Below are 27,590 nucleotides of genomic sequence, written 5' to 3' on the forward strand. Positions count from 1 at the left end.
AGAACTTGAACCGTACGGATTAAAGTGATAAATTTTCGGTTTACCACGCGAGACTAATTAGGCTTGAGCAACTCTGCCTCGTAAATTTACCACTCTTACGGTATTACATGTAATTACTGTTAAATTGCGGGTAAGTTTTTTTCCAGATTTTAAGCTTTAAATCGAAATAGCGCAATTCAGAATCAAGAGAAGAACTGTCAATTCAAATCAAATCTTATTTGTGATATAGCATGCATATGCGTTTTTCGTACCGACTCAGTGTAAATATGTTATCACGATATACCTCAGGCCCCGTTATTTTAAGTATATCTTATGTCACATTCAAAGTACGTTAAACCAAAAAAAAATAATGCAGTGTTGGCACCAGTCACAGATCGGGGGCTTGTAGCCGTAGGCGTAGGGTAGGTAACTTTCATGATGTAAAAAAATCTGTTGTTGTTAATCCAGTGTCTATGATATATATTGTATATAAAATAACTATTTGATATATATTAACAGATTGTCATTTTAACGCTACCTAAAACTCTGATATATGAGCCCTAGCCGAGTGGTTGGCACAAAGTCACAATTATCCAGGCTGAGACTGGATGAAGAGATAGAATGAAGCCGAAGCATAGGCGGATCTAGGATTCATTGAAGAAGGGGTGGACCTGAAAATTGGAATTGGAACTTAATTTGACAATTCCAGGGCTGCAAGGGCAATAATGGTGGGGGTTGTGATGGTTCTGCTACAGAAATTCTAGGACTGAGTGGGGCATTTCTGGCTCATATCAGAGCCCATTTGGATTCATTTTTTACTTAGAATATTTTCTATACAAAAAAGAAAATTTCCTGACTTTTTGGAGGGCGCATTTGAATTCCGAAAGGGGTGGACTAGTCCACCCTGTCTACCACCCTAAATCCGCCCTAGCCTAACCAAGGGTTCGTTCATATTTAGATCTCTCCTAGGCCAGGGCTGGCTTGGCCTTTGGGTTGGGGTTACATTTTGGTCAAGTGCTGTGGTACCAGGGCCGTCGGAACTGGGGCGGCAGGGGTGGCCGCCCAACTTTTTTGCTTAAAAAAAATTTTTTCAAAAGCATGCTGTACCGCGTAGCAGCTCGTCGTTCTCTGTACTAGGTGGTTGGCTCACAACTTCTCATGCTTCTGTGAATGAGACGGTGAAATGGCCCCAAAACGCATCTCCGGCGATTGAATTTTTCAAAATTTTTCTAGGGGAGGGCCCCCAGACCACCCTTCAGATATAAGCCTCGCCACTGAAAAATTCCTTCCGGCGGCTCTGGGTACCGAATCTTTTTTCATTATAAAGACATTATAATTAGAATAGACCAGCCAGATCAGTATGTGTCTGCACTTAAATCTGTTGCCATAGATACTGTCGACAATTTACTCTGGTCGCGATGCTGGTGTTTTTGTAGTATCCTGGATTCCAGGGTCTTTTTGACGCAGTTATATCATCTTATCATCGACTGAGGTCGATTTCTGTCTTTACCGATATCGACGGCGGTTCTGTCTACGGATCTGGTCGTAATACTTCTGATTTGGTAAAACATCTTATCAACGCTCTATCGTCAATCATTGATAAGATTCAAGTTATTCAAAGTTTGAATAGAAAGGTCGATTTCTTGCTGAATTTATCAAGCGCTATTTAAAGAATATACGGTCTTTTATAAATACATTAGGTGATTATTTAAACCAGGATTTGCCAAAAACCTGTAAATGTAACTATTCTAATATTACTTGATCTCTATTACTGGAACCAGTTCCACGTTTAAGAGTTAGTCGATTCTTGAGTTGAAATTAATAATTCATTTTCAATTAGTTTCAACTCTTTGATTCAAATCTTAACTCGCAACTGCACAACCGAGCGCTGGTAAATGAAGTTGCAACGAAATATGGAAATGATGTTTCCACTTAAAAAAGTGCTCGAGATATTTTTAAGCTCATTATTGTCTGATATGTACCCAGCTGAATGTGTACATGTGTACTGCTGATTATGTATTTCTGAAATGTTTCTGTCCTGCTATTAGCAACTCAACAAATATTTCACTCAACACAGAGTAGATATAACCAATTGGTTGTGCTAACTATTTTGGTACGTTGATGGGCGGCACCAACTTTGTAGTACGTATCTGTATTTATTCATGTTGTATATCAAATAAAAGGCCTATTGTGAAATCTAGCGACAAATTTGCGGGAAATGCCGAAATGATTCTTTTGTTAGCCTGGTAAATATCTAGCTCTAGATGTTCTGTGATAATGTTTTTAGTAGTAGCCAGTGAGGGTTTTTTAGAACAATGCAGCTTTCATAAGTCTTTGCTGATATGAGATTTTTTTCAAAACCACTGAACAATCATTCCTTGTGTGAAGATATTTCTATATGAATAGAATTATTATGAATAGAAATAGATTTTACTAAAGATTATTGGTTTGGTGTCGCATGTGCTGCGCAAATCTATTTCAAATTCATATGGGGCTATATATCGGTCTGGTCGTATTTAGGTCGTTTTAACTACTGGTAATGATATTTTTTGGGTGCTGTTAGGTAAATCTGTATGAGGCTCAGATGTATTGTCGACAAATAGATGAATAAGTCTGTACTTGATGAATTTATCAATGGTATCGGTCATATCGTGAAAAGTTTATTCCTCTTTAATCGGTGCCCCCAGGCATGGCGATATTCAATGAAACAATGAGATAAAAAAAAACATTTCGTTCAATTTTTCCTGTCTTGTCATCAGGGAGGATATAATAAGGATATAAATTATAAGTATCTGGAATTTATCGGCATTATCTATTTTTCAGCTTCAGCGCTGCTGTGAGCGGTCACCATGACAACTGAGGATAAACCAAGCGATAAGGAAGAAGTCACAACTGCTTTAGTCGGTAAGAGTCGCGACCTTAACGTTCAAAAATAATATCGCTAATATTCCGTTTTTGAAGCTTCATTTCATATGTTTCTGTAAGTTGCCACCAGGGGGCACTAACTACAATATGTAACGATCTGGAAAGCAAAACAAACTTAATTCAATACTTTGTAAAATATCTTTTAATTTATTTTTAAGGGATAAATTTAAGAGCCCTTGGCTATCATATATAAAGAAAACCTTTGATGACTGTGGTTTGTCCTGCATTTGGACGCAGTAATTCATGACAAATAGTAAATCTTTTTCAAAACGAATAAAACAGATACTCCGTGACCAGCACCTTCAGGAAACGGGTATCTGCCATAAATACTAATTTGATATACACTAACTTTAGGCAATATAAAAATGATATTAGGTTAGAGAAGTATATAATAGAACATGGTGATGACTTAGGAACTAGTTTATTTGAATTTAGGGTTGGGTCCTATATTTTACCAAATTTTCAAACCTTCATTTAGACAGAGCCGATAGAATATGCCCCACTTGTAATACTTTAGGTGACGAATCCCATTTTCTGTTTGACTGTACCTTACTTAACGAACCCTGCAAAAACTATTTGAATTTGAATACCTTTAATACCCTTGATATTCTGAAAAACCCAACGGTCAAATTAGCTAAATTCATTAAGACCGGCTTAGATGTATATAGATCCCTCCAATAGTATATATAGTATTGTAAATAGTTGATGTATATATATTTTGTTACGTTTTCATTCTCTAAATTTTAATCATTTCAGTGTTGTTTTGTAAATATTTGTATATACATGTGTAATAGTTTTCCTCCATATACCATGGAAATGGTTAGAGTGTAAATAAAATCGTAATCGTAATCGTAAACGAGTTTTTCAAAGGATCTAACCGATTGAAATTGCGGGCCATGTAATTTGAAGGTCAGTTTAGCTTTCAGCGGACACGTGTCCTGGGTGTGTAAACATGTGCGTTCACATTCGGACACGGTTTTCTAGTTGGATGAATTGAAATAATAACATATCCAAGCTACGTAATACCATTCATACTTATACATAACGCTTATAGAAAGGATATTCAGCAAATCTCTGTAAACAACATGGCATACTCCGGTAGTGGTATAGCGTTGTAGTGTGAATCGAGCTTTATTATTGAAATGGGCAGCTGTTTTTTTGTATAGTGTATAGAAAACGATATATAAGTTCCACATTACACAATATACACTATTGCATAAATAGCTGTAAAAACTCTTGTCTCTTTTATGTACGAATAGATAATAATAATTGGACTGAATTTATGTTTTTTTTTTCAGGCACCAGGTCTACGGCGAACAATGAAGGAAAAAATCTCGATACTTTACATTCTGATATACCGGAGGTAACAATCTCGGTTCTTTGTCATATGGTGCTCTATCAAAAGCATATATTCAAATTGATATGACGAACCTACCGATCAAATAAATGACGGGGAGAATCCCTATTTAATGGTTTAAAAAACCAAGCCCTGGTTTTAAAGACTGCTATCAACTTTAACCGGGGGTTAACTCAATCATAAGTGATATTGATATGACGAAACTACCGATCAAATAGATAACACAGAGAATCTCTATTTAATGATTTTAAAAAACCAAGGTGGGTATCATAGACTGGTATCAATTTTAACCCGGGGTTTACTTAATAGAAAATGTGTTAATACCGATCGATGAAACCGGGGCCCCTGATGTGAAGAAAATTTAGACTTCGTAATGAGCAGCACGGTTTTTGTGTTGACATTTTCTAGGGTCGCAATCTCTTTTTCGACGAAGATCCGACGTGTCGGATCGACTTCGTCCTGGCGTACAATCCGGTGAAGAAAAACGGCGACCGTTTGGAAACGATACGTCAAACGTTCGAGGAAAATCTACGAAAAGAAGGTTTGAAGTTGGAGTACTGGCGAGTGGTAAGTTTCTCGGCTGTAGCCGTGAGGGGTAATGTTGTCACCCCACGGGTATACGGGAATGCAGACCGTGTTCTTCACCCAGTTCTGGAAGTGGTTCCATCCACACTATGCTGCTCTACAATCCTAATGTACCTCCGTGGTATATTTTGACATGATTAAGTAAATTACAGGGTCAATCCCTAATTTAAGGTAATAAAAAAAATGAGATACTAAGGTTCTTGGTGAGGGGATATTGTTGTCCTGGCAGCTTGCTGACATTGTTCCCCGTGCTACAGTTTTTGACTGATTTTCCTACAACGCTGTATTTTGGTTTAAGATGGAAGGTGTATGTGCCTTATCGGTTTTGACTTATGTCTGTTTCGATTTTAGGAAGGTAAATTGCAGCATTTCGTCAAGATTCACGCGCCTTGGGAGGTTCTGTCACGATACGCCGAAATCATGAAAATTCGCATGCCGATGAAAGACGTAAGTTTGAATTTTGAATTTCAAAATGGAAAAAGAGGCAGAGGATAGAATTAGGGTTCCCATGTGTTTTGGAAAAAGGAATTTTTTTTCCATTTATAAGAATGGAACAAAGTTTATATCCAACTTTCATTTAGAAGGATTTTTCTGTCCGCAATAGTAGGCCTAGGCTGTTGCATATTTTGTAGCAAAAATCAATCACAAAATTTTAGCTAATGACATGTCCTATGATTGCGGTGAGTGGCGAGTATTCATACCCCAGGAGGCGTTGACAGTATATTGAAGCCAAGTTGGCACGGTGTCTCTGGACCCCCTAGTTACGAATGGTTTTATTCCAACTCTACGTCCATCTTCGATAGAGTTTATTAGTATAGAGCTTTCTAATAATTACTCGGCGTAGACTCTGTCTCCTCTGCCGTCAGCTACGTGCGGACTCTTGTCTCCGCCGTCGGCTACACGCACCTGCTTAACCCGATCTTACTTACATGAGATTAGCTTCAAATGAACCTTTTTCGCCAGGGACCTGAAAACGAATTAAGCAAAAAGAAACTAAGACAGATTAAGAGAATGGTAAGCCTTGTAACGTCAACCAACAGAGTTTTTCGTGTAATTCATGTTGTCTGCTGATTAAAAGCTTCACATTTCATAAACGTGTGTTCGGACGATCTGCCCACCTCTGATGTTCTTATCAGTTTTGTAGTTTGATTTTAACTTTTTCGTATTTGAATATTTTAATATAGGAAATTCTTTTGCTAATCGCCGCTAACTAATGCACACTGTATTTAGTAATTAGCACCCTCTCGAGGAATGTGAGGTTTAAATACGTGATTTTTGATCACTCATAGGTTATATATCCGGTAGGTGATAGTACGTATTCTACACAAGATTCAAGCTTTTATTCCAGTTCATAAGAAATCATTGCTGATCATTGCCTGTTGAATATGTCCGCTGAACAAAGAATGATTGTGCTATCTCGCAAAATCCCCTGCTAAAATTATTTGCTTTTGATCGGAATTAGAAAAAAGAGAAACTATATGGAAAAACCCCTCGGCCTAATTTATCGGCCCAATCAGCTGTCATTCTGCTGTCTGTATCCTGAACCCCTCAGACAATCTGCTGTCTGTATACTTACCCCACCCCTAATAATAGATCCATATTTATACGCAAAATATTATATCAAAGTTAGTTTTAAACTCATTTCAATGACATTTTAAACAATCAATACTCAAGATTTTTAAAAAAAAGATACAAGTTTTTTCTAATATTACAAATAATTGACTATTCTCAAGAAGGGAATATAATGTATTTTGCTGTGTGTGCGCTAATAGCTTTGACCAGATGCACCCACCACTCAATGTTGCTATTGGGTCACGTTTTATTGGAAATTTTCATGTCGAACTAAAAAAAATAATTGCGATCTTGCTTCGAATTATAGATTCCGGGAGGCAACACTCACATGCCGATGTCTTGGTGGGAACAATTTCTCGGGCTCGGGAAAAAGCTCACGGATTTGTTTCAAGTCAACCGGAAAATTCTACCACCGCTGACCCGACGGTTTACCTGTATCTACAGCCGCGATAAGGAATACTTGTACGTCTCTCGCGGAAAACAGGAAATATCTTCCCGACCGTCGAGATGAGAGGAAAATAATGCTTTTGATTTTATTTTAGGTTCGCTATACCGGAACCGAAAGAGCTGTTTTTTAAGAACACGATTCGAAGTCGTATAGTTGATTACATTCTGAGGAGAAAAGAATTTACGAACGACGTCAACGACGCTTACAGCTTCGGTAATTTGTTTTCGCTCATTGTGAAACGCCATATGCTAAGCCACGCTTAGGTCTGTTGCTAACCCGGTCCTCATCAAGTCATGGTTCACAGGTGGTTAGTCGTTCATGAAGATGTTCAAAACGTATGGTTCATTCTGACGACTAAGAGATTTGACAGTGAAATAATGCGCACTCACCGGGGATGTAACCCGGGTCTAATACGTAGAAAGCAAGTGTGCTAACCAGTAGACCAATAGAACTAGTCCGCTTGGCCAGTAGTTATACAGCTTGTCCTATATGCGTAACATCATGTCGGTTCTAATTCAGGTGTTGGGCAGTGTTTCTTCGCCCATCAAACCGCTTAGAATAATGTCCTCCTAGTTGAGAACCAGTGAGATGAAAATCGCTGCTAGTATAACTTACAAGATTTGTTTTATATTATAACATTTCGTCGTTTGTTGTTTGTAGGAATATTCGGTAAGATCAGTATACGGTATTATTATACCTATCAGTAGGTACACAGACAAATTCAAATCATCGCGGCGTTCTTTGTAATGAAATTCAATCATGATCAAAACACATTTTTAATTGCTGGTATTTTCATATTATGTCATTACCACGTTTCATTCGGGCTAAAATGTTCCATTGCATCCCGTTCACAGCGGAAAATTGTGCTTACAACACATTCATGTGAATCTAGATTTTCAATTGATCGCACCTCCATCAATACCGTGATTCTATGCCGCAGAATCGAAAATTGAACAGCTTCCACAGTGGAAGCTGTTTGATTTTCATATGGAAGCTGTTTAATTTCTGTTTAATTTTCGAATTTATCGCTTGTTCCCTGGATCCATTTCCATCCATTTGAGTTAAGATATTTTTTCTAACCATTGAGAATTTATGATGAACAAAGAATTACGATATGGAATGGACGACCGAAAATCGACATTATATGTGAGTTAAGATTCGGATTGAGCTCTTTGTAAACGAACTGATCTTGATTCGGAGTTAACTCTAACTCACAACTGTGGAACTGGATCATGAGTTCGGAGGTAACTGCTTCAACTGTGGAACCGGATCCTTAGGACACCCTGAGCACTAGAAATATTAGCAATAGTTGATATTCACCAGTTGGAGATAGAAGTGACCATTTGCACGTATCTCTACCTGCTGAGTTGTGACTAGAGCTGATTTGCTGATTTGGGCTGATAATAAATTAAATTGTACTGATTAAACTATTGTTGTGTGTCATTCATTATCGTGATGATTTTTGTAGGAATAAAGAGATTAATTAAAGATGACGTTTACGAAGCTGCATTTCCACTTCATGAGGTGAGATTGACGATAATGTTTGGTATCGATGAAATCTTTTTAAAGGCTCCATTAAAACAATACATGGGAGTAACTTCTCAGCATAGGAGACACTCCACAAGATGTTGCTAAAATCATTCCGTTTATACAGAGAAACAGGCTTAACTTTGTGCTTCGTTTTTCTGCATTATCAAGTCAAAGGTCAAGTCGTATTCACTCTATTCTACTGACGAATGTTGTCGGTATTTCAGGGTGGTTGGAAACCGGGAAAATCGAAACCGAACATGAGAAAACATTTGTACGATCAATGGGCCGCGTGGAGGAATGCATTTAAATCTCAACCTCTTGACTATATCCGGTATGTATTTCATTCCTAATGTTCTTAGTAAAAAAAACTTTTGATTTGTGTTCTTAGGCGGGATCCAGTACCACAGTCTTTAGTTCAGATCTGGCTCTGAGTTAACTCTAACTCACAAGTGTGGAACTAGGGGTTTTGATCGAACATATTCCGGTTAAGGAATATCAATTCTGGATTACAAACTCTCTACCGGCCGCTTCTATCAGGTTTAAAGATTACGCTATTTCGGAATAGGTAAAGCGTATTCTGCTGTCAGAAGATAATGCACTAGAAGAGAATTCTGGAATTAGTAGAGACCGAACAAAACCTGTGTTAATTTTGATTTCCAGAGATTTTGCCACGCTTGACCGCGAGATAACTTTTCAAATATCTCCTAATATCTTTATTTGGTCTGGGTTATTTTTGTAGGAATTATTTCGGAGAGAAGATAGCGTTATACTTTGCCTGGTTAGGTTTCTATACGTATATGCTGGTACCGGCGTCGATTGTTGGAGTTATTGTTTTCATGTACGGTTTGATGACCATCAGTTCTAACGAAGTCACGTAAGTTCATCTTGTACCGAGGCGGCCCGGGATTCATACTAGTCCTGAAAATCTTGGAAAAAACATGGAAATTATCAATCATTTATGGCCTACTTTTATGATATTGAAGGTTTTATGCTTTTACAGTTCTTAGAGTTTAGTCATGCCCTTTTATCTATAAGATCCAATGTACGCTGTGTTGAGGTTGACGTACTATACTGTATTTATAAATGATATGAATGTTTATGGAATAAGTTAACTAATCTTCTGAGATGATTTGTTTCTCATAGTTGAAAATTTATACCTGTCTTGTCATTTTCATACACTCGTCCGATTGTAATGTAATTGTATTGTAATGGGTTCACTGATTTGGACTTGGAACTTGAGGATTTTGTCTTACCCGGTATGAACTGGAGGAATGGAAATTCAAGTCGAATCGTGTTGAGATTCGGCTATGTTTCGAATGTGGTCTGTTTGTTCAGAATATGAGGATCACTGATTCTCTGATAAATCGGAAGAAACAGCGCCCTCACCGAGGATATCTTATGATTTGATCAGGGAATTTTTACTCGATGGTTGGGGAATGGTACAAGGAACCTCTTGATAAGTAACCGCCATTAATCGAGGAATTTTAGGTCGACAGTCAGAAAATTTCGGATTCCCAGATCTGTAAGAACCCTGTAAAATACTCCCCATTTTATGGACTGGCTCAGTCATTAATCATCCCCTCATCCAGTAATGATATGGCAAGATTTTCAGTTATATTTTACCGTAATAAGTTTGTTTTTTGCTCGACAGGAAGGATATTTGTGGGAAGAACTCTGCTAATATAGTCATGTGTCCGCTCTGTGATAGGCGATGTGCCTATTGGAATCTTACAGACGCTTGCGCTCACATGAGGGCCAGTCATCTATTCGATAATGGTGCAACTTTCTTTTTTGCAATTTTCATGTCTATTTGGGGTGAGTTCAACTTAAGATAATTTTCATAAGAAAACTTTTAAAGCACACACGTGACTAAAACAAGTATGGTAGGAAATATAATTATTTCTGGTTACTACCACCCCTCTTCAGTCTGAAATGGAATGACGCTTTGGACTCTGTTTGTTTCCATAGACAAGTGACTGTCTGACATCAATGAAGTGAAAAACCACAATATACTTGAAGAAAACTAGAAGAAAATCTGATGTTTCGACTCAATTCTACGAGCCATTTTCAAAATCTGATTTTGAATTTGGCTCATAGAATTAGCTCTAGAGACATATTGATATACTGGGTTTTTCATTTCTACACTTATTTCATCGATTCAGGTACAATCTTCCTGGAGTTTTGGAAACGAACGGAGGCTGATATTCAGTTCAGATGGAGTTTGATGAACTTTGAAAGTGAAGAGGTACGTATGATATACAGTATAGAATATACCGATATATATATATATATATATATATATATATATATATATATATATATATATATATATCTCCTCACAGTTCATTAGATTTACAAGTATTTATTTATAGGAACCTGCAAGACCGGAATATTTAGGAAGTCATGGAAGATTCATTACGAAGAAGAAACATTTTATTTCAGGGGTATGAGAACTATTTCACACGTTTCCTGTATCTAGTAGAATAACTGAAGCTATTTTCAGTTTTCATCGTTTTTTATGTATTTCTCTTTTAGATCGATGAACCACACATGCCTTTCTGGAGAGTTCGGGTACCAGTTTTTGTGATGTCATTTTCCGTCATGTTACTGCTGGTAAGCCAATGATAATTCTCACTCAATTTCTGGGTCAGTTTCACGATGTTACCGACAGTCACTAATGATACAGTCTCGTTGCAACAAACTTCAGCGGACAAGAAAATCTGTTCGTTAAAACCGGTACTCCGTTATGTTTGTTTCTAAATTATAGAAATTGTCCTACTCAGGACAAAATTCTAGGTCAATTTCACGAGCAATGTCTTTGATAGTCACTAGTTATACATACTCGTTGCAAAGAACTTCGGGGAACAAGAAAATCTGTTCGTATTTATCCACCAGTTAAATCTAACCAATTTTTTAGCAACTGCGACCCCTTTTTTTATAACCGATAGTACATTGCATCCAGTACAAAATAGTCAAAAACGTGGTATTCAAAGAAAAAAGAACGTCATTCAGTAAATTATTGCCGCGGCTTTCGCGGCTGCAGTTTATGTTAGTTCGTGCTAGTATTTAATCATATTTCATGTTCACTATTCCGCAACATAGAGACCTTTCTAGAAATATGATGCCAATGGCTACCTCCATTGATGTACACAATATCCTTGGAATATTCTTCGTATCGTATCATATTTATTTTCGGAATAATTTACATCAACGTATAAAAGGTATATTAGGCTTAAATTAGAAAAGTACTACGATTAATTTGTACTGATGTAAAGTAACAGCAGGGCAACCTGAAAAAAGCGAAGCTTGTAGTATCAGGCACCCTGATAGGATTAGAATTAGAATAGGCACCCTTTTCTCATGTTTCACTCAATGTGTGCTCCTAGATGATATGTATAGTATTGATTGTATATATTTGACAGGTAACCGTAGCAATTGGTTGCGTTGTTGGCGTAATCACGTACCGAGCCGCTGTGCGAGCCGCGCTGTTCGCCACCGATACCGAATTCGTTTATACGCACGCGAGTATCATTACCTCCGTCACTGCTGCGTGTATCAACTTGGCCATCATCTGCGTCTTACGGCTGGTAAGTGAACGACAAGGAAAAACTTGATAATGTAGTTTTCTGGTTTGGAAAGATTTGTGAATTAGGATATAGATATTCCTCTAATCCGGGAAATATTTGGAACCGAATTTAACAGTAGGACTAGACGATAGGGCCCAGTTTTATAGACTGGTTAATTTTAACCCGTGGGCTAATTCAATACAACCCTCGGGTTAAGGTTTATACCATTCTATAAAACCAGCCCTTGGACTATAGGAAAACATGAGTGTACTGTGTATATATGTTTCTAGGTGTATAACATACTGGCAGTGAAATTGACCGATATGGAGCATCTACGAACCCAATCTGACTACGACGATAGTTTGACTTTGAAACTCTACATGTTACAGTTCGTCAACTATTACTCGTCATTATTCTACATCGCGTTCTTCAAGGGAAAGTAAGTTTTCACAGCAGTTGCGGGATTCATTTTTCAGCCATTCGTTCTGAGCCGACGGTTGGTTTGCGGTGGAGTATAATTGATGCTGTGTGGTAGTGGGTGTGTATCAATGATATTCTAACTCAAGCATGTTACCATCCTCCCTAAGTATGGATTCGAACCTGATGGCATCGCTAGACTCAGCAACGGCACGAAACCATGCTACACTTGCCGGTGTGTGCAGGTTTACCGCACGGAAAGTTGTGGCACCAATCAGATTGCCCGTTGCATAACTGCTGAGGTAGATTTCATTGAAAAACTATAAATAGAAAAACCCGGGCTAAAATAAAATGGGATTTCTGATTGGTTAATAATGATATCATCCAAGCTGCGCACTCGGGCTAGTGTGGCAGGGTGGCCAACGTGTTTTGAATCCTCGCCGGTGCAGGATGACATGTTATTAGGAAGGAATTCGTTTATTGACTAATTATTGAACTCCGTATTTTCTGTCGTTCAGATTTGCTGGAAGACCGGGAAATTATACGCGAATTTTCAACTCCAGACAAGAATCGGTAAGTCACATACTCTTCATTAATCCGAGTTAAAATCTGAAGTGAATCTTGAAAACTATTGATGAAACGCTCTGATAAAAAACAAAATCCTTAAAGCAGAAAGAAAAATAAATCCTTAATCCTTAAATCCCTTGAAAATTATCAATTAGCAGGGAAACCATTTGGACATGTTTTTCATATCTGAGTTTGAGGTTTTTGAAGTTTGAATATTGTGTGTCAGTGTGTTTGCGTGTGTATTGATTTTAGTGTATGGGTGGAGGATGTTTAATCGAACTGTGTATCCAGCTGGCTATAATAATGGTCGGTAAACAGCTAATACAGAGCGTTGTCATGGAGTATTACGCCCCGTAAGTATTACTAAAAGCTGCACTCGTCTCGTAATATCAGTTTCTGTTTTCAAACAGAAGTGCAATTCAGCTTTATATGATAAAAATAATTATAATAATTGAAAGTGCTTTACTTTGAAACAATCTCAAAGCCTTTAAAAAAATGTGTATTTTTTCAACAATTTTGTTTTAAATACAACTACAGTGTAATTGTATTTTCATTGAATTTGAAATTGAATTCGATTTGTCATAAAGTTAGTACCAGTACTGGCGTTAAGAACCAACAAGTCACAATTGATTTGCCCCTGTTTTCTCCTAATATTTGGGTCCTAAATGATCGTTTGTATTTCGTAATTCTATTCTCTATAGGAGATTGATTGTGCTAATTAAAAAATGGTACTACAAAATAGAGAAAGAAACCAAACAACATTGGACTCCGTGGGAAAAAGATTCGATCAAAGCTGAACTCGGACCTCAAGGAGTTTTCCATGAATATCTCGAAATGTGTAAGTATCTTGGTTTTGTTGATTTTGTAAGAAGTATTGAGTTTATGTCAATACAATATAAGCATAATGAACTTTACCACCAAAAATTTGGCAACCGCGATACAGGTTCAACAATCAGGATGGCCACTGACTGGGAAAACCTGGAAAATTCAGGGAATCAGAAAAATTGTTTAAAAAATCAGGGAAAGTCGGGGAATTTGATGTATTTTACAAAAATCCTGAAAAACTCAGGAAATTTCGATGCGTAATTGACCATGTGTCTTTATCAATACGTGATTCAATGAAAAATGAATGAACTGTAACATTTTAAACCTAGAAATTTCTCTTATTCAATCACGGAATTTTTTGTCATCACATGGAAAACTCAGGAAATTTGGATATGTATATGCATTGACCACATGTCTTTATCAATATACGATTCAATAAAAAATGAATGCCATTTTAAACTGAGAAATTTTTTCTGAATCACTTGGGGAATTTTTTGTAATCTCATGGAAAACTCGAGAACTCAGGGGATTTGTAAATAGGCAGAAAGTGGCGCCACCCTGTGCTAAGTTTGAACGGATGGTTGTTATCGTGTCCGATTCACTCGGTTTATTCTCTCAATGTTTTATAGTGATTCAGTTCGGATTCCTGACTATATTCGTGGCAGCGTTTCCTCTCGCTCCGCTGTTCGCTCTGATCAACAACGTCGTCGAGATTCGCGGCGACGCGCAGAAATTCGTTACTCGTCTTCGTCGACCGGTCGCCTACAAAAAACAGAATATAGGTGGCGTATCATTCTCAACTTACACAATACAATACAACAATTCATTTCGTATTTAGACTTAACAGGGTTTCCAGCGGTCCTTCCAAGTCCTTCTTTGTCTTTCTTTTGGAAAAAGTTTGGACAAACATCATCTTTGTCCTTCTTTTTGACTCCTTTGAGTCCTTCCTTTTGATAAAAAAGTCCTTCCAAATTTGATTTTTATGTACTTTTTGTGCGCAATTTAGTCGCAAATTCGACTGTTGAAGTATTTTATTACTCAGACTTGGTAATTCAGTAAGATTGAATATACAGGAAAGTGTTATGGAATTACCCTGACATGAATGACTGGTCTACATGACTAGTATTTCGGAAAAGGCATTGTCAAAATGCTTCCTTACAGGCCCTCATTTTACTGGAAAGTACCTCTTTCCGAGTCAAAAAGTCCCTCTTTTTGGGTCTCAAATTGCCGAAAAGTCCTTCTTAGTACTTCTTTTTATCCTGGCCTTACCACTGGAAACCCTGCTTAATCTTTCTGTGTGCTTTATGGCTATGAAGAATATGCTCTTTTTTATTTTACAGGAATCTGGTTCTCTGTTTTATCCGGTTTATCGAGAATAGCAGTTCTATCCAATGTAAGAATCATCTCCTCTGAGCTCAAAATACTGTTAAAGCATTTATGCCGATGACTAATAATAATGCTGTTTCAAATACGCCTTGTGATTGTAATGAGCTCCAATGTTACTGTATACGTTGACTAGGGCGGTTGTTGAACATTGAATTGTACACAATTTGTCTATTTGTCTTGGAACCTATGCATACTTTGTAACTGCAATCAATTGCCAAGTTGCAGCTCAAAACATGTTCTATGATCCAATAGTGATGAGTTTTGAAGTCGTTGAATTCTGTATACGTTCACCAGGGGGTATTGAATATTGAAATTACTAAGTTTCATTTCGTTAAGTGATGTCCCTCGTTTGACCCATAGTTCCTCTCTGGTGTCACCTCCATTTGTGAAAAAGAAACATCGAACCCGCTAATAATGCCCTGCTCCGTGGGTCGAGGGTATTAAAAAAAACCGTAGTTCCTAATCCTTAAATCTATCATTATTTCAGGCTTTGATCATCGCATTCACATCAGATTTCATACCGCGCGTAGTATTCACCTCGTACTATAGTCAAACGGGAGATCTGAAGGGTTACATCAATTCTACGCTGTCTATATTCGATACAGAGGACTTTGAAAACGCGAGCATTCCAGCTGATTACTTCGTACAACAAAAGTCTTGCAGGTAAAAATTCATAAATTTTTCTTGTATATGTTGCCCTTTAGGTACGTTGCTGAACTGATTTTTGTTCCATAGGCCGTCTTGGATGTAAGTGCTGAAGAAAACCCTGAAAACCCCAGTCACTCATCTTTACATGTTCGTTCCAGTTAACCTTGATAACAAGAATTTGAATAGCAGTACTCATTTTGTGCTTGTTTTTAGGTATCGAGGTTATCACAATCCTCCGTGGCATAAGAACAAGTATGAATACACCGAGAAATTTTGGCATATTTTAGCTGCTCGAGTTTTGTTTGTGGTTTGTTTCCAGGTACGTAATACCTTGACTTTCTTCATCATAACCTAGAAATGAGTGAACTGTTACACTGCAGGTTCACTCAGGGAATTTCTCCATTCACCTGCTGCAGGTTCACTCAGGGAATTTCTCCATTCACCTGCTGCAGGTTCACTCAGGGAATTTTGATCCCTGATCCAACATTCACCTGCCACAGGTTTACTCAGGGGATTTCTCCATTCACCTGCTGCGGCCGCTCTGAGTTATTTTCAAGTTCATGATTCCTTGTTATTATGTTTTTCAGAATTTCTGTTACGCGATCACTAGCATGATAGCGTGGATCATTCCCGACGTTCCGCAGAAACTGAAACTGATGATGAGACGCGAGACGTACATCACGAACGAGATCATCCTGAAAACGGAGCTGAAACGAGCTCACGGCATCGACGTTTCATCGTCCGATAATTACCCGCTGTCCGACGATCGCATCAGAGCGATCAGTACAGCGGCCGCCGTTCTAATGAACTCGCGCAATCATCAACCACCGCCTCACGCTCAGGAGAACGGTGACACCGACGCTGAGACTCATGTTTGAGGAAATCAACATTGTATCCCAGTTATAGGATGTCAGAACATCCAGCCTTCTTCCCGAAATAGCGGCCAAATAGCAGAGAGACTGTTACGATACAAACAGATATTGTTATTTATGGAGGAGTCGCTCGCTATGTAAGAATTTACAGTTTTTCGAATCTTCTCCCATCTTGCCGCCGATCTAACCACCTGTAGGTACATACACAACCTTGAATGCGCGTCATATGACTGTAGGCTTAGGTACCGTACATGTTGTACGAAGAGTACAATTCAAAAATTTGACGGAGACTCTCGGAGTTACTAACGAGATACACTTCCAATCCTTGACTCGCTTGACGAAATATTGCATTCAGGTTTCCATCCCTAGACCAAATCTAGTTGTCAGAAGTTCTCAGATTATCTCGAAGCTCAAAATCTATCCTACGCACATCCATCACCCAAATATCCACCCCTGATCATGGAGACACGTATTACATCGACCCGACACTAGACGTAAGTAAAAGTTGTAAGGAAAAGCCCGGGATAGATAGTAACTACAAGAGCTTCATTGTATAATCTATTGATTACTGTGGTATCTAGAAAATTAGTGGCGTCGAAAAATTGACTTTGTAAACGTAGATTTACAAGTATTATTGTGTAGTACCATCGGCTGTTTACTAATATTCTTTATAGTATATAATCAATTGTGATAATATTTACTATCTGAAAAATTCCTTTCTTCGATGTAAATGTAAGATGTATAATGTGATAACAATAGCTGGATGAATTGAGCAAGTAATACATACAATTCAAGATAGCATTTTTCAGGTTTTAGCTGTGCCCATAACACGTAGTTCAGTTGTGGTCAGTTCTATTGTTGTTGACTGATTCTCGGTCTACTGTTAAGCCTTAGACACTGGGCGATTCAGTCGGGCGACCATTTTCTCACCAATTTGATAATTGTGCGTTGTTGACGCACTAGGCGACGCTATCGGGCAACTGAGCGCACCGCAGTTGTGAAATAATCAGACGCTAGACAATCTAGTCGTCAACCCTGATACACCTACGTAGGTTTTACCGATGATTTTGTCGCACGACGAAATCGCCCAGTGTGTCCCCCGCTTTACACCTAGACTGTATGATCTAGTTTCATGACTGCGGGGCACAATAACCCGTGTGAAAAATTACATTTTGAAATCTACATTCGTTAGGTTGAGGAATCGTCCCTAGCAGTAAGCTGATAACAAGTTTATGAAACTGGCTAAGACCTTGGAGTAATCATTTGAATGGCGGTTGCTCGCGCTATTCAAATGTAATGAACGCGCTTCACATGATTACTCCGAGCTAGGACTGTGCTACAGGGCTCCTGATGCTGACTAAATGAATTTAGCTTATACAGTTACAGTCAAATCTGCTTAATTCGGATCAGTTGAATCCAGATTTTGATAATCTACGTACATATTATTTACAGTCCATCTTTAGATAAATGTAAAATATGATATTAGTAAATTGTTCTTCTTGAAATCTCCTCGGTTCCAAGTGATCCGAATTAAGCAAGTTCCACAAACAGTGCGAAAATGTAGTAATTCAATTTGACATGTTGTACAAATGTTGTGATTGTGATGTTAGAGTATATGTGGACAATCATCAGTAATGCACATAATCATTAAATTTGACCATATTGATTATTAATGCCTTATTCATTCAAAAATATGTTCATCTCTGCTTACTATGGGATGTGTGATGGGTCCTGCCAGAATTTATCTGGAAAAATCGTTAAAAGATTTCGGCGGTACAAAAACGTAAATTAAAAAGCAATAGCGTGTTCAATGGTTCAATTCAGAGTATTACAGACATTATTTTGTATTAACTTAATTTTACTCTTCAGAAATGCTCAATAAGTTAAAAGACGGAATGGGGTAGAATGTATATGATAATTTTTGTTATCACTGTTCAGAGTAAAGCGCTCAATGAAATTTATAAGCATAGGCCTAATTTTTGTTTGTTTTCTATTTCATAAAGCTTTCTTTAATTCAGGACGTACAATTGGTTAGCCGTAATGAAATGATGCGAGCAATATATTATCGAATCGATTCTGTCATAATATTATATGCAATGGAATACTATTTTTTTACAACAACTGGTTGCTGTATATTTACCGGAACGTTTCAGTGTTACAGCATTTTATTTTATTTATTTAAGAACACTTCGCTATGCTGTCTTCATTATCCTAAGTGTAGATATTTGAACTGTGTTAATTGTTACCCTATTATAGTTAACCTCACCTAACTCGGAAACAAAATTCAAAAATACGTTGGGATATACAATTGTTATTTTTTCCGTAGAACTCAGTCAATTTTGAGTTGAGTTAGATATGTCTTACCTATGTATATCGAAAGAGTGCGAGTAGGCCCTAGGCCATGTTTGAGTTAGGTCAGGTTTGCTGTAGTAGGAAGGAAGGGGTATTTATTTCCTGTACAGTAATTAATGTATGAAATGAAATTTAATGAATTCGATGCATAGATTTTTAGAATAAGATATTTTTCATCCAGTCTAGTGCATGTCGATGCTTTATTTCCCTATGGAAAAACAGTGAAATACTCCCTGGGAAGACTTCACAATTCATACTTAGTCGTAACTAGTAATTGAATGCATTATTACAATAGAGGTCTCACAACTTTATTTTCTTGTGTTCTTAAATTTTCCCTGCAAAGCTTTAGAAAACTGGGAAAATTTTTTTTTTAATTTTAGTTTTTAGGGTCGTGCAAACAATTTATACCAACCAATTACATATTTGTTTTAATATGCCTGTAATGAAAAGTAAATAAAACGGTCAAATCATAATGAAACAAACACATTTTTATCGTCACATTGAGTGCTTAATCTCTGTGAGAATGAATGAAATATGACTCCTTTGAGTTCGTCGCGGTGTAGTTTTGAAGAAAACTGATAAAACTTGTCTGGATGGCTGGACCGGTGGTTGGATAGGACACAAATCATAGACCGGCACTAGAGCACTGTGGATGCTAAACACTCCAGGTTCATAAATGATTATCATAAGATCAAGACAAAATAAACGTTTATTCTGACTAGTGTAAAGTAAAAGGAAGTCAATACATTCTTCAATTCTACAATTTCACATCATGATTTGATAGATAAAAGCTATTTATCAAGATGAGATAAACTTTTAATCTCCTGACTAGAATAAGTATAAGGATGTGAGTACATGTACATACTTCATCATAGTTTGGTATATAAAAAAGTTTTGTCGGTTTTATAATACTATTATTTCATATTACTTGGCAATTTAAATTACGGAACATGTTTAAAAAGTTTAAATATTGAACAGTTAATGGATTAAGGGAAAATATTACTAAGTGATAGGAATGTTATTAAATTAGGTCTAATATCAGGATCTTGTGTGTTAATTAATTCACTGAATTTGATTTCACTCAGATGAAGGTAGAATTCCACGGGAATAAATCTAAGTCTCAATCAAGATAAAGAAAAACATGCATATAGGCCTAAATACACTATGTAAGAAACAGAACATTTTAACATATCTATGATAATATTCAATAATAATTTAGGGTCCTTCGTATTCAATAACTCAATAAGTAATATTTTCGGTCTCAGGTCGATTACGATTACGATTACGATTACCCGATTTATTTACACTCCAACCATTTCCATGGTATATGGAGGAAAACTATTACACATGTATATACAAATATTTACAAAACAACACTGAAGTGATTAAAATTTAGAGAATGAAAACGTAACAAAATATATATATATACATCAACTATTTACAATACTATGTATACTATTGGAGGGATCTATATACATCTAAGCCGGTCTTAATGAATTTAGCTAAGTTGACCGTTGGGTTTTTCAGAATATCAAGGGTATTAAAGGTATTCAAATTCAAATAGTTTTTGCGGGTTTCGTTAAGTAAGGTACAGTCAAGCAGAAAATGGGATTCGTCACCTAAAGTATTACAAGTGGGGCATATTCTATTGGCTCTGTCTAAATGAAGGTTTGAAAATTTGTTCACAGGTAAAATATAGGACCCGACCCTAAATTCAAATAAACTAGTTCCTAAGTCATCACCAAGTTCTATTATATACTTCTCTAACCTAATATCATTTTCATATTGCCTAAAGTTAGTGTATATCGGATTAGTATTTATGGCAGATACAGTTTCTTGAAGATAAGATAAGATAAGATAATTTATTACTCTCCAACCATTTCCATGGTACTTGGAGGAAAAAAAGATTTTGTTTACAAATTTTACATAGTGGTCGTTAGGTGCTGCCCCTATTAATGACAGTAGCGGCAAAAACGTGAACTAACCCAACAGAGCAATATTCCTACTGTGGCAAGTTCGCACTTGACCGTCAATGATACATTTTTTCTAGGCAGCACTTGAGTTTTCAAACGGTTTAGGCCGCACAGTTGATTACCGTATTTATAATTCAGTGAATTTACACATGATATCGATTTGATAATCGAAGAATAAGAAAACATGAATAGATATTTGCAGGATTCGAACCTGGCTCGTAGCGGGCACCTGTTGCTGGATAGGGAATCAACATGGCTGCTGCTTGATAAGGATTTGTAAGAGGACTAAAATCGACTGAATAAACGCTTTTATCCTCGTTGTCGGTAGATAATTCCTAAATAGATAACGAAATTAAGGTTTAAGAAGGTGAGTTCGATTAACAACTATTGGTTCCATTGACATGAAGTGAAAATATGTCGCGAATTTCAGACGTTTCTATCCGTCGTTAACGTCAACAAAGTCAAAATCAATATATTTTATTGCCTTATCCACAACTTCGACTCGCTGTGAAATTACGCTGTGTTTGAAAAACTGAAAACCAAATGATTCTGCTTGGCCTCCTTACTATCTAACATCCATTAGTTCAACTGCTGTCCATTTTGTCTGGTCTTTTCGACACCTGCCTGTCCTGTCTATCTTTTCTTGACTTGACAAGAGGTCATATTATCCACCACTGCCACTGGCTGGGACTTGTCACAATTAATGCTTTTATTTAGTCAGTTTCAATGACCAACTACAGTATCCTTGTATAATAATAAAGTAACAAGTTGTCTTAATATACAGGGATACTGGGGTTGGCCATTGTCGTGATATTGGTTTTATTCATTCACTATCAATTGTGACAAGTCCTGGTGGATATAGGCCTATCCAATCAGTTTCGGCGGTACATACCTGATACAGGTTTTTAAAGGTTTTTACATTGAATGGGGTTGAATAAAGAAAAGTGAATGTTTAACAATTTGTTTCCAATCTACATACGGGTACCATGATTTTTGATAAGTTCTACCTACATCGTACATTGGCGCAGTCACTATTGACTGTTACGCAGCAGGAGATGCTGAGTTGAAAAAACTTCAGTTGGTAGGCATGAAATATTGTTAAATTTAATATTGTTGATTTATTCAAGAAAATGGTGTCTCATTTTGATGAAGACTTTTTCGCAATCGGTGTAAAATGGATTAAAATTCCATGTTTTAGTTCAACTGCCAGGCCATTCTGGTCCTTTAAAGATCTATATCTGCATGGTATGTAACACCAAAACTGACTGAGCTACACCACCTGATGTCTTCCCAAGTCAAAGTTGAATAGACATTAGGCCTATAGGCCTATCAGATATAGCCTACTGACTGTGACTGTCTATGGCCACTGACAACTTACTATCGCTTATTTGTCCGACTATATTTCGCTCAATTTTTTCTCGTGTATAGGTGTCGATAGCGTAAATATGACCAGTAGAATCATACAGTGAGGATAAACAGTTGTTTTTACGAGTTATGTTGAACGAGTTATGAACTCTTCTCTCTGTTTGATGGATGTTTGAATTCATGATTTTGTTAAATTACTTGATCTACTGTTACGCATACATACAGAAATAGACAACCATTTTTCATTAGGCCTATTTAATGAAGTTTTCGTTTTCATCAATCCGCGATAGTTTGCTCTGCATACACCTGGGTTATATGCAGCTGAAAATTCTGCCCCATGCTATGATTCAGCTATTCATTTGCATTTCAAAATAAAGTAGTCAGTGCCACAATAATGGTTTATTTCCGAATGCAAAAGTTATCTCTGAATAAATTGATGCATAATCTACACAGATGAATAGATACTTAAAAAAATTAAAGAGGCTGGCTCCATTGTCCAGACTTAAGTCCAATAGTGGTTTGAATTTTCAAAGCTTGTTAGATTGGCACGAACACAGGCCCGTGCCAAGCTTTTTTGAGGGGCAGTTCCATTTCGATAATGGGGAACTTTTTTACCACTTTCCTCTATTGAAAATCGGACAGATCTTTAATTTCAGAATGGATTACTTCTCATTTTCCAAAAAAAGCGTGAAAATTGTATCAAAATTTCGAAAAGTCTGGACCAAAAGTTTTGGACACTGACTTTTTGAAGGGCACTTTAGGGGGTTCGTTCGCTACCCCTAAACATCCCCCTACCCCCTCGGCATGGGCCTGGGACAAAATGGTCTTAAACTGGTCATAAGTCTAAGCCGTGATTATATGCCACAGATCAGGACGTCACATGAAGTGTCTCTGTGACAGACAGTAGTCACCTAAGGGCTTAGGCACTTGGGCTTAAAGTGAAACCATGTTAAATGTAGGCCTATGTAATAAGCTATATAGTATGGTAACCATCAATGAAACACTATCTGCTTTGTTTCAACGATAGTAAATCCCATTGTTTTGATAATGGTAATAAATCCGTTTCACAAAAAAACCATCTCAATAGGACTTACTTTCGAGACAACAGATAGAGATGAATATGAAGATATACGATATGTAATTCATATAGAACAGTAGGCTTGAAATATAGGCATAGTAATAGATATAAAACTGTAATGCCATTTCTTTCTATCCTCTCTCTCATAATCAGACAGGTTTGACCAGTCCTTCTCTCCTCGCTCTCTGTAATCATGCTAACAGGTTTTACCGGTATCGGTAATTATTATATACCGATATCTGATATTCGATATTTAGTACAAACGACTCCGCGCGAGTCATTATTTGCGTAGTGTATGTCGATTGGATTTATGCTGATTGGTACGTGTAACTCCCCACAGCGATGTGACGATTGATCACACTGTATTTATAGTTACTCGGGGCACGGTTGTGTCGAGCTGAGGCACAATACGCAGCATTTTTACATAACTTACAAACTATTCTATTCAGATCGCTTGATGCGAGTGACGAGTTAAGATTCTCGTACGAGATAGGCGTGAGGATTTTTATGCAAACCGACAAAAGTTTTAAGGAATTAAAAAAATAACCGTGTTATATTTTTTTGGATTATGCTCCGACAAGTTTGGTGCCTAAGATTCTTTAAGATGGCATGAAGTAGTAATTTATGCTCGATTAGAGCGCGTTTTTAACTGGGATTCAAAGTTTGTAACATTTACCGGGATTTCATTTCTGATTAAACTGTAGCTGTTCGATGAACAGGAATTGACGTTTCGTTGGGAGGAAACCCGAAATATTTGTATGAAACGAATCTAAATCTACGTAGTGGTGCAGGATTTTATGCGATACCGCCAATTATTCAGTGGATTATTCGAAATACGTATTCTTTAGAATGGATTTAGTTTAAAACATATCCTATCCGCGAAATCAAGCATCTATAAAATGAAGATAAAAGACAACGAAAAGCAAAACTTTTTGCCGCCTTGTAATATAACTAACAATGTGCGACCTGTCAGGTAAAGATTATTATATATACTCAAAATTGTTGATACGGGTTCTTTTTTTTTATCTTTAAGTAGGGATCGACCCTTTTATTTATTCAATTTAGTAGATTTCATTTGATTTGACATGATTGTCGATCGTTGTCCCTTACAAACCCACCAGACCTGCCGGGAGCGAAACAGGGGTTTTGATTTTGAAATCGGAGATCTAAGTACAGATATAGTTGCGTGATCGGCGGTCGAAATTACAGCATTTTTTGATTGAATCGAATCCGTACATAACTTGAAATCGCAGTTCGGGTACACTCAAACAATCTTCCGACCAGCCAGAACCGGCAAGCGACTGATTGGGGAAAATTTTGTTGGCTGCAATTTAATAATACATTAATACGGGTTCTTACAGATCAAGCAAAATCAGGGAATTACGAATCTATTTCAGGGAAAATTCACGGAGTTCTGGCTCTTTTCTTGAAACTTCAGGGAATTTGAAATTTTGGTGTCTTGTAGATTTTGCCGGTGACGGTGGCACGAGGAACCTTTCGATAAGAAACACGATTCTAGGGATAGGATTTGGAAATAGGATAGGTTTTTTGTGGAATGATTGTGGAGTGAATTTTTAATGATTATCAAAACAATAGGATTTTCTATCGTTCCATCAAAGCAGTTAGTGTTTCCGTCATTGATGGTTACCCTATACGGTACATGGCTTATAAATCTGAGGATATCTTATACTTTAATCGGAGAAGTTTTGCTAAGGGTCTGGAAAATAAGGGAAATGTGATTCCCAGATCTATAAGAACGTGCAAGATTCTGTCTAATTTACCGGAACTATTTTCAGATTTACCATGCCGAGTAAGGCCGACGACCAAGGCTCGAAGACTGCCCATTTCGAGCCTAAAAAGCCGACTCTGAAAGCGACGCGAGTGGTCAGCTATGAAGACATGCTCGTGGCTCAGTATCTAGAAGAACTTCGAAAGACTCCGCCGTATACCAAACCAACGTGAGTTATAATAATAATAATAATAATAATAATAATAATAATAATTTTTTTGAAAAAAAGTAGACTGATAGAGAACAAGAGGGGATATGAAAATGTAAAAAGAAATCCGAAAAAAAGAAATGAAAAAAACCGTATTCATGGTCGCAAATTTAAAGTTACAACTCTCATAGACTACAAGACCTAACTGATAAAACACTGATTGATTAGATCTTTTGAAATTATCTCAATTTTAGTAAATTGAAAAGTTAGGAGATGGATAAAACAGTTCATAAACTAAGTCAAAGTTATGCTGGGCCGCTTTGTTACATTCGACTGAGTAGCAACTCCCAATCAGTAGCAACATTCCAAATTGATAATTAAGATAAATTTTGCCTCAGGTTAGAGCAATCTACAAAAAACCTGTCCTTATAAGAATTTTAGTTCTTTGATATAAGTATTGCAAAATTTCAAAAAAATTGAATTTTACATTAACTCCAAGAGTCCGGTTTCATAGACTGAGTTATCCCTAGGGGTAAATCCTAAATCTAGGTGACAACCTCCATAGCAACAATGAGAAACCATGGTTATAACTGACAAATTTCAAAATTTTCCCAGGGACTATCTTTCTTCCACATAGATATGAAACCCAGCCCGAGTAGCTTAAGAATAATTTATGAAATTTCCCCCGTAAAGCAGCGACGTATTTTTACGAAAAAAGGAGATTCGTTCGAGTGAATTATTTGAATCGGGTAACGTTGTTGACTATTCGCGTGACTGCTACAAACATCGAGCTAACCACGCGAACGCGAACTTTTTACATTCGACCAAAAAAAAAACGTCGCAGAAAGATCTGCGGGTATTGTCGAGAGAACATGTTAAATCACTCGTGATTGTTTGCGTGTTACCATGGTGTAGAGCGACAGCCATTTATCGGACCCGGCGGGGAGTCTGACGGGTCCTTTAACAGTGCGTGCTCTAGAATACGAATCGATCGCTAGTAACCCGGTCTTCGTCGTCGTCGACAGTGATCGTTATTTCCTTGTCAATCTTGATTTTGTCGTCGTCGTCGCATTCGGTCGAGATGACGTAAACGTATTCGCGTCGTGAATGCGCGTGTTTTCAAATCAAGCTGCATAGTTATTAGACGTCGAGGTTGTCAGTTTCTAGATTGATACGAATAAAATGACGGCGACCTCCTCGACAGTGATTTCCAATAGATTAGTTGAAAGATTCAACATTTTCTGGCTAGATAAGCTCCTGAAGATGATGTATTCAATCAGAAATTATGGGTTTGGGTGTACTGAAGTGATTTCGAATAGATTGGTTGAAAGATCCATATTTTTCTAGCTACAGATGATGAATTCTATCTTAGTTAATTAGTTGGGGTGTATTGAACTGATTTCAAATAGTAAGGTTGAAAGATTCAGATTTTTGAAATGATCTGGGTCCAGTTTTACAAAAAGCGTAAGCCTAAAACGGTTAAGTTTGAAATTGTTGTCCTCATTGAAAATATGAAGTAACCGATAGCGATTACGCCAAAAGTTTGACATAAACTTTTTCGTGAAACTGGGCCCAGATCATTTTAATTAGTGTTTACGTAGAGACCGTGTGTATGAAGGCTAATCCTAAAGCTGGTCTCGAGTGCGACGTAGCTCCGGGCTAGAAATTTGAATGGAGAACGGATTGCGTCGATGTCTATCGAACTCGGCTGATAATTGAATTCCTATTCAGCGAGCTCATTAAAATACGTATATATATAAATAAATAAAAGAGTTTGATATCATTAATTCATAGCCTGCAGGTTCACTACCAACTCTATACAATATACGTATATATATATATATACAACTTTACATTGACATTTCATTTCGCTATATGTGTTTTCGTTGTCGATCCCGTGTTGTTTTTTTCTTGTCAATCACGAATACAATACAAGCCTATAGTATCTGAACAATTCATAAAGACTAGTCTTTGATAGTACATATACGGTATTTAGTCTGTGTGTAGGGTTGGATATTTCTGAACCCAGTTCTCATAAACTTAAGTACAATGTAAAGCCGCGATTACACAAGCATTTTTGGCCCGTACAAAATATGGCGCAGAATAACTGTTCACACGGGTACCAAATGGGCCCGAGCCTATTTGGCCCTGGCCAAAAACGGGTCAGGCCCGAGCCGAATTCTAGCATGAGACAAATGATTGCGTTTG

General features: G+C 37.3%; 2 protein-coding genes across 4 annotated transcripts in view; both read left to right on the forward strand.

Annotated features, from left to right (window-relative positions):
- LOC141912496 (anoctamin-4-like) lies at positions 1 to 19,487 on the forward strand. Of its 2 annotated transcripts, none has more exons than XM_074803729.1 (24): positions 1 to 130; positions 2,803 to 2,883; positions 4,203 to 4,267; positions 4,670 to 4,828; positions 5,198 to 5,293; positions 6,726 to 6,880; positions 6,961 to 7,079; positions 8,335 to 8,390; positions 8,621 to 8,727; positions 9,136 to 9,270; positions 10,048 to 10,211; positions 10,559 to 10,641; positions 10,769 to 10,840; positions 10,932 to 11,009; positions 11,819 to 11,983; positions 12,253 to 12,401; positions 12,898 to 12,952; positions 13,199 to 13,299; positions 13,648 to 13,784; positions 14,401 to 14,553; positions 15,112 to 15,164; positions 15,645 to 15,820; positions 16,019 to 16,124; positions 16,393 to 19,487. In XM_074803729.1, the coding sequence occupies exons 2-24, from the start codon at positions 2,829 to 2,831 to the stop codon at positions 16,681 to 16,683; spliced, it is 2,730 nt and encodes a 909-aa protein (XP_074659830.1). In that variant the 5' UTR covers positions 1 to 130; positions 2,803 to 2,828; the 3' UTR covers positions 16,684 to 19,487. The 2 variants fall into 2 exon arrangements, with proteins under 2 accessions (XP_074659830.1, XP_074659832.1); XM_074803731.1 differs by lacking the exon at positions 1 to 130 and adding an exon at positions 2,066 to 2,121.
- Positions 19,488 to 21,258: 1,771 nt separating this feature from the next.
- LOC141912744 (doublecortin domain-containing protein 1-like) overlaps positions 21,259 to 27,590 on the forward strand; it is a 33,511-nt gene continuing 27,179 nt past the window's right edge. For both annotated transcript variants that reach the window (XM_074804115.1, XM_074804116.1), the window contains exons 1-2: positions 21,259 to 21,369; positions 25,242 to 25,403. In XM_074804115.1, coding sequence (XP_074660216.1) covers positions 25,249 to 25,403 — 155 coding nt within the window. In that variant the 5' untranslated portion in view covers positions 21,259 to 21,369; positions 25,242 to 25,248. The remainder of the gene's footprint in view (positions 21,370 to 25,241; positions 25,404 to 27,590) is intronic.

This window comes from Tubulanus polymorphus, chromosome 11, assembly GCF_964204645.1.
Source record: "Tubulanus polymorphus chromosome 11, tnTubPoly1.2, whole genome shotgun sequence".
Taxonomy (NCBI): domain Eukaryota; kingdom Metazoa; phylum Nemertea; class Palaeonemertea; order Tubulaniformes; family Tubulanidae; genus Tubulanus; species Tubulanus polymorphus.

What these genes read in the sequence shown, in the direction of transcription:
- LOC141912496 (XM_074803729.1), top strand. Translation starts at nt 2,829, where the DNA reads ATGACAACTGAGGATAAACCAAGCGATAAGGAAGAAGTCACAACTGCT. An exon ending in ATCGCGTTCTTCAAGGGAAA is followed by an intron (nt 12,402 to 12,897) that starts GTAAGTTTTCAC and finishes TCTGTCGTTCAG; the next exon opens with ATTTGCTGGAAGACCGGGAA. An exon ending in TCAACTCCAGACAAGAATCG is followed by an intron (nt 12,953 to 13,198) that starts GTAAGTCACATA and finishes TATTGATTTTAG; the next exon opens with TGTATGGGTGGAGGATGTTT.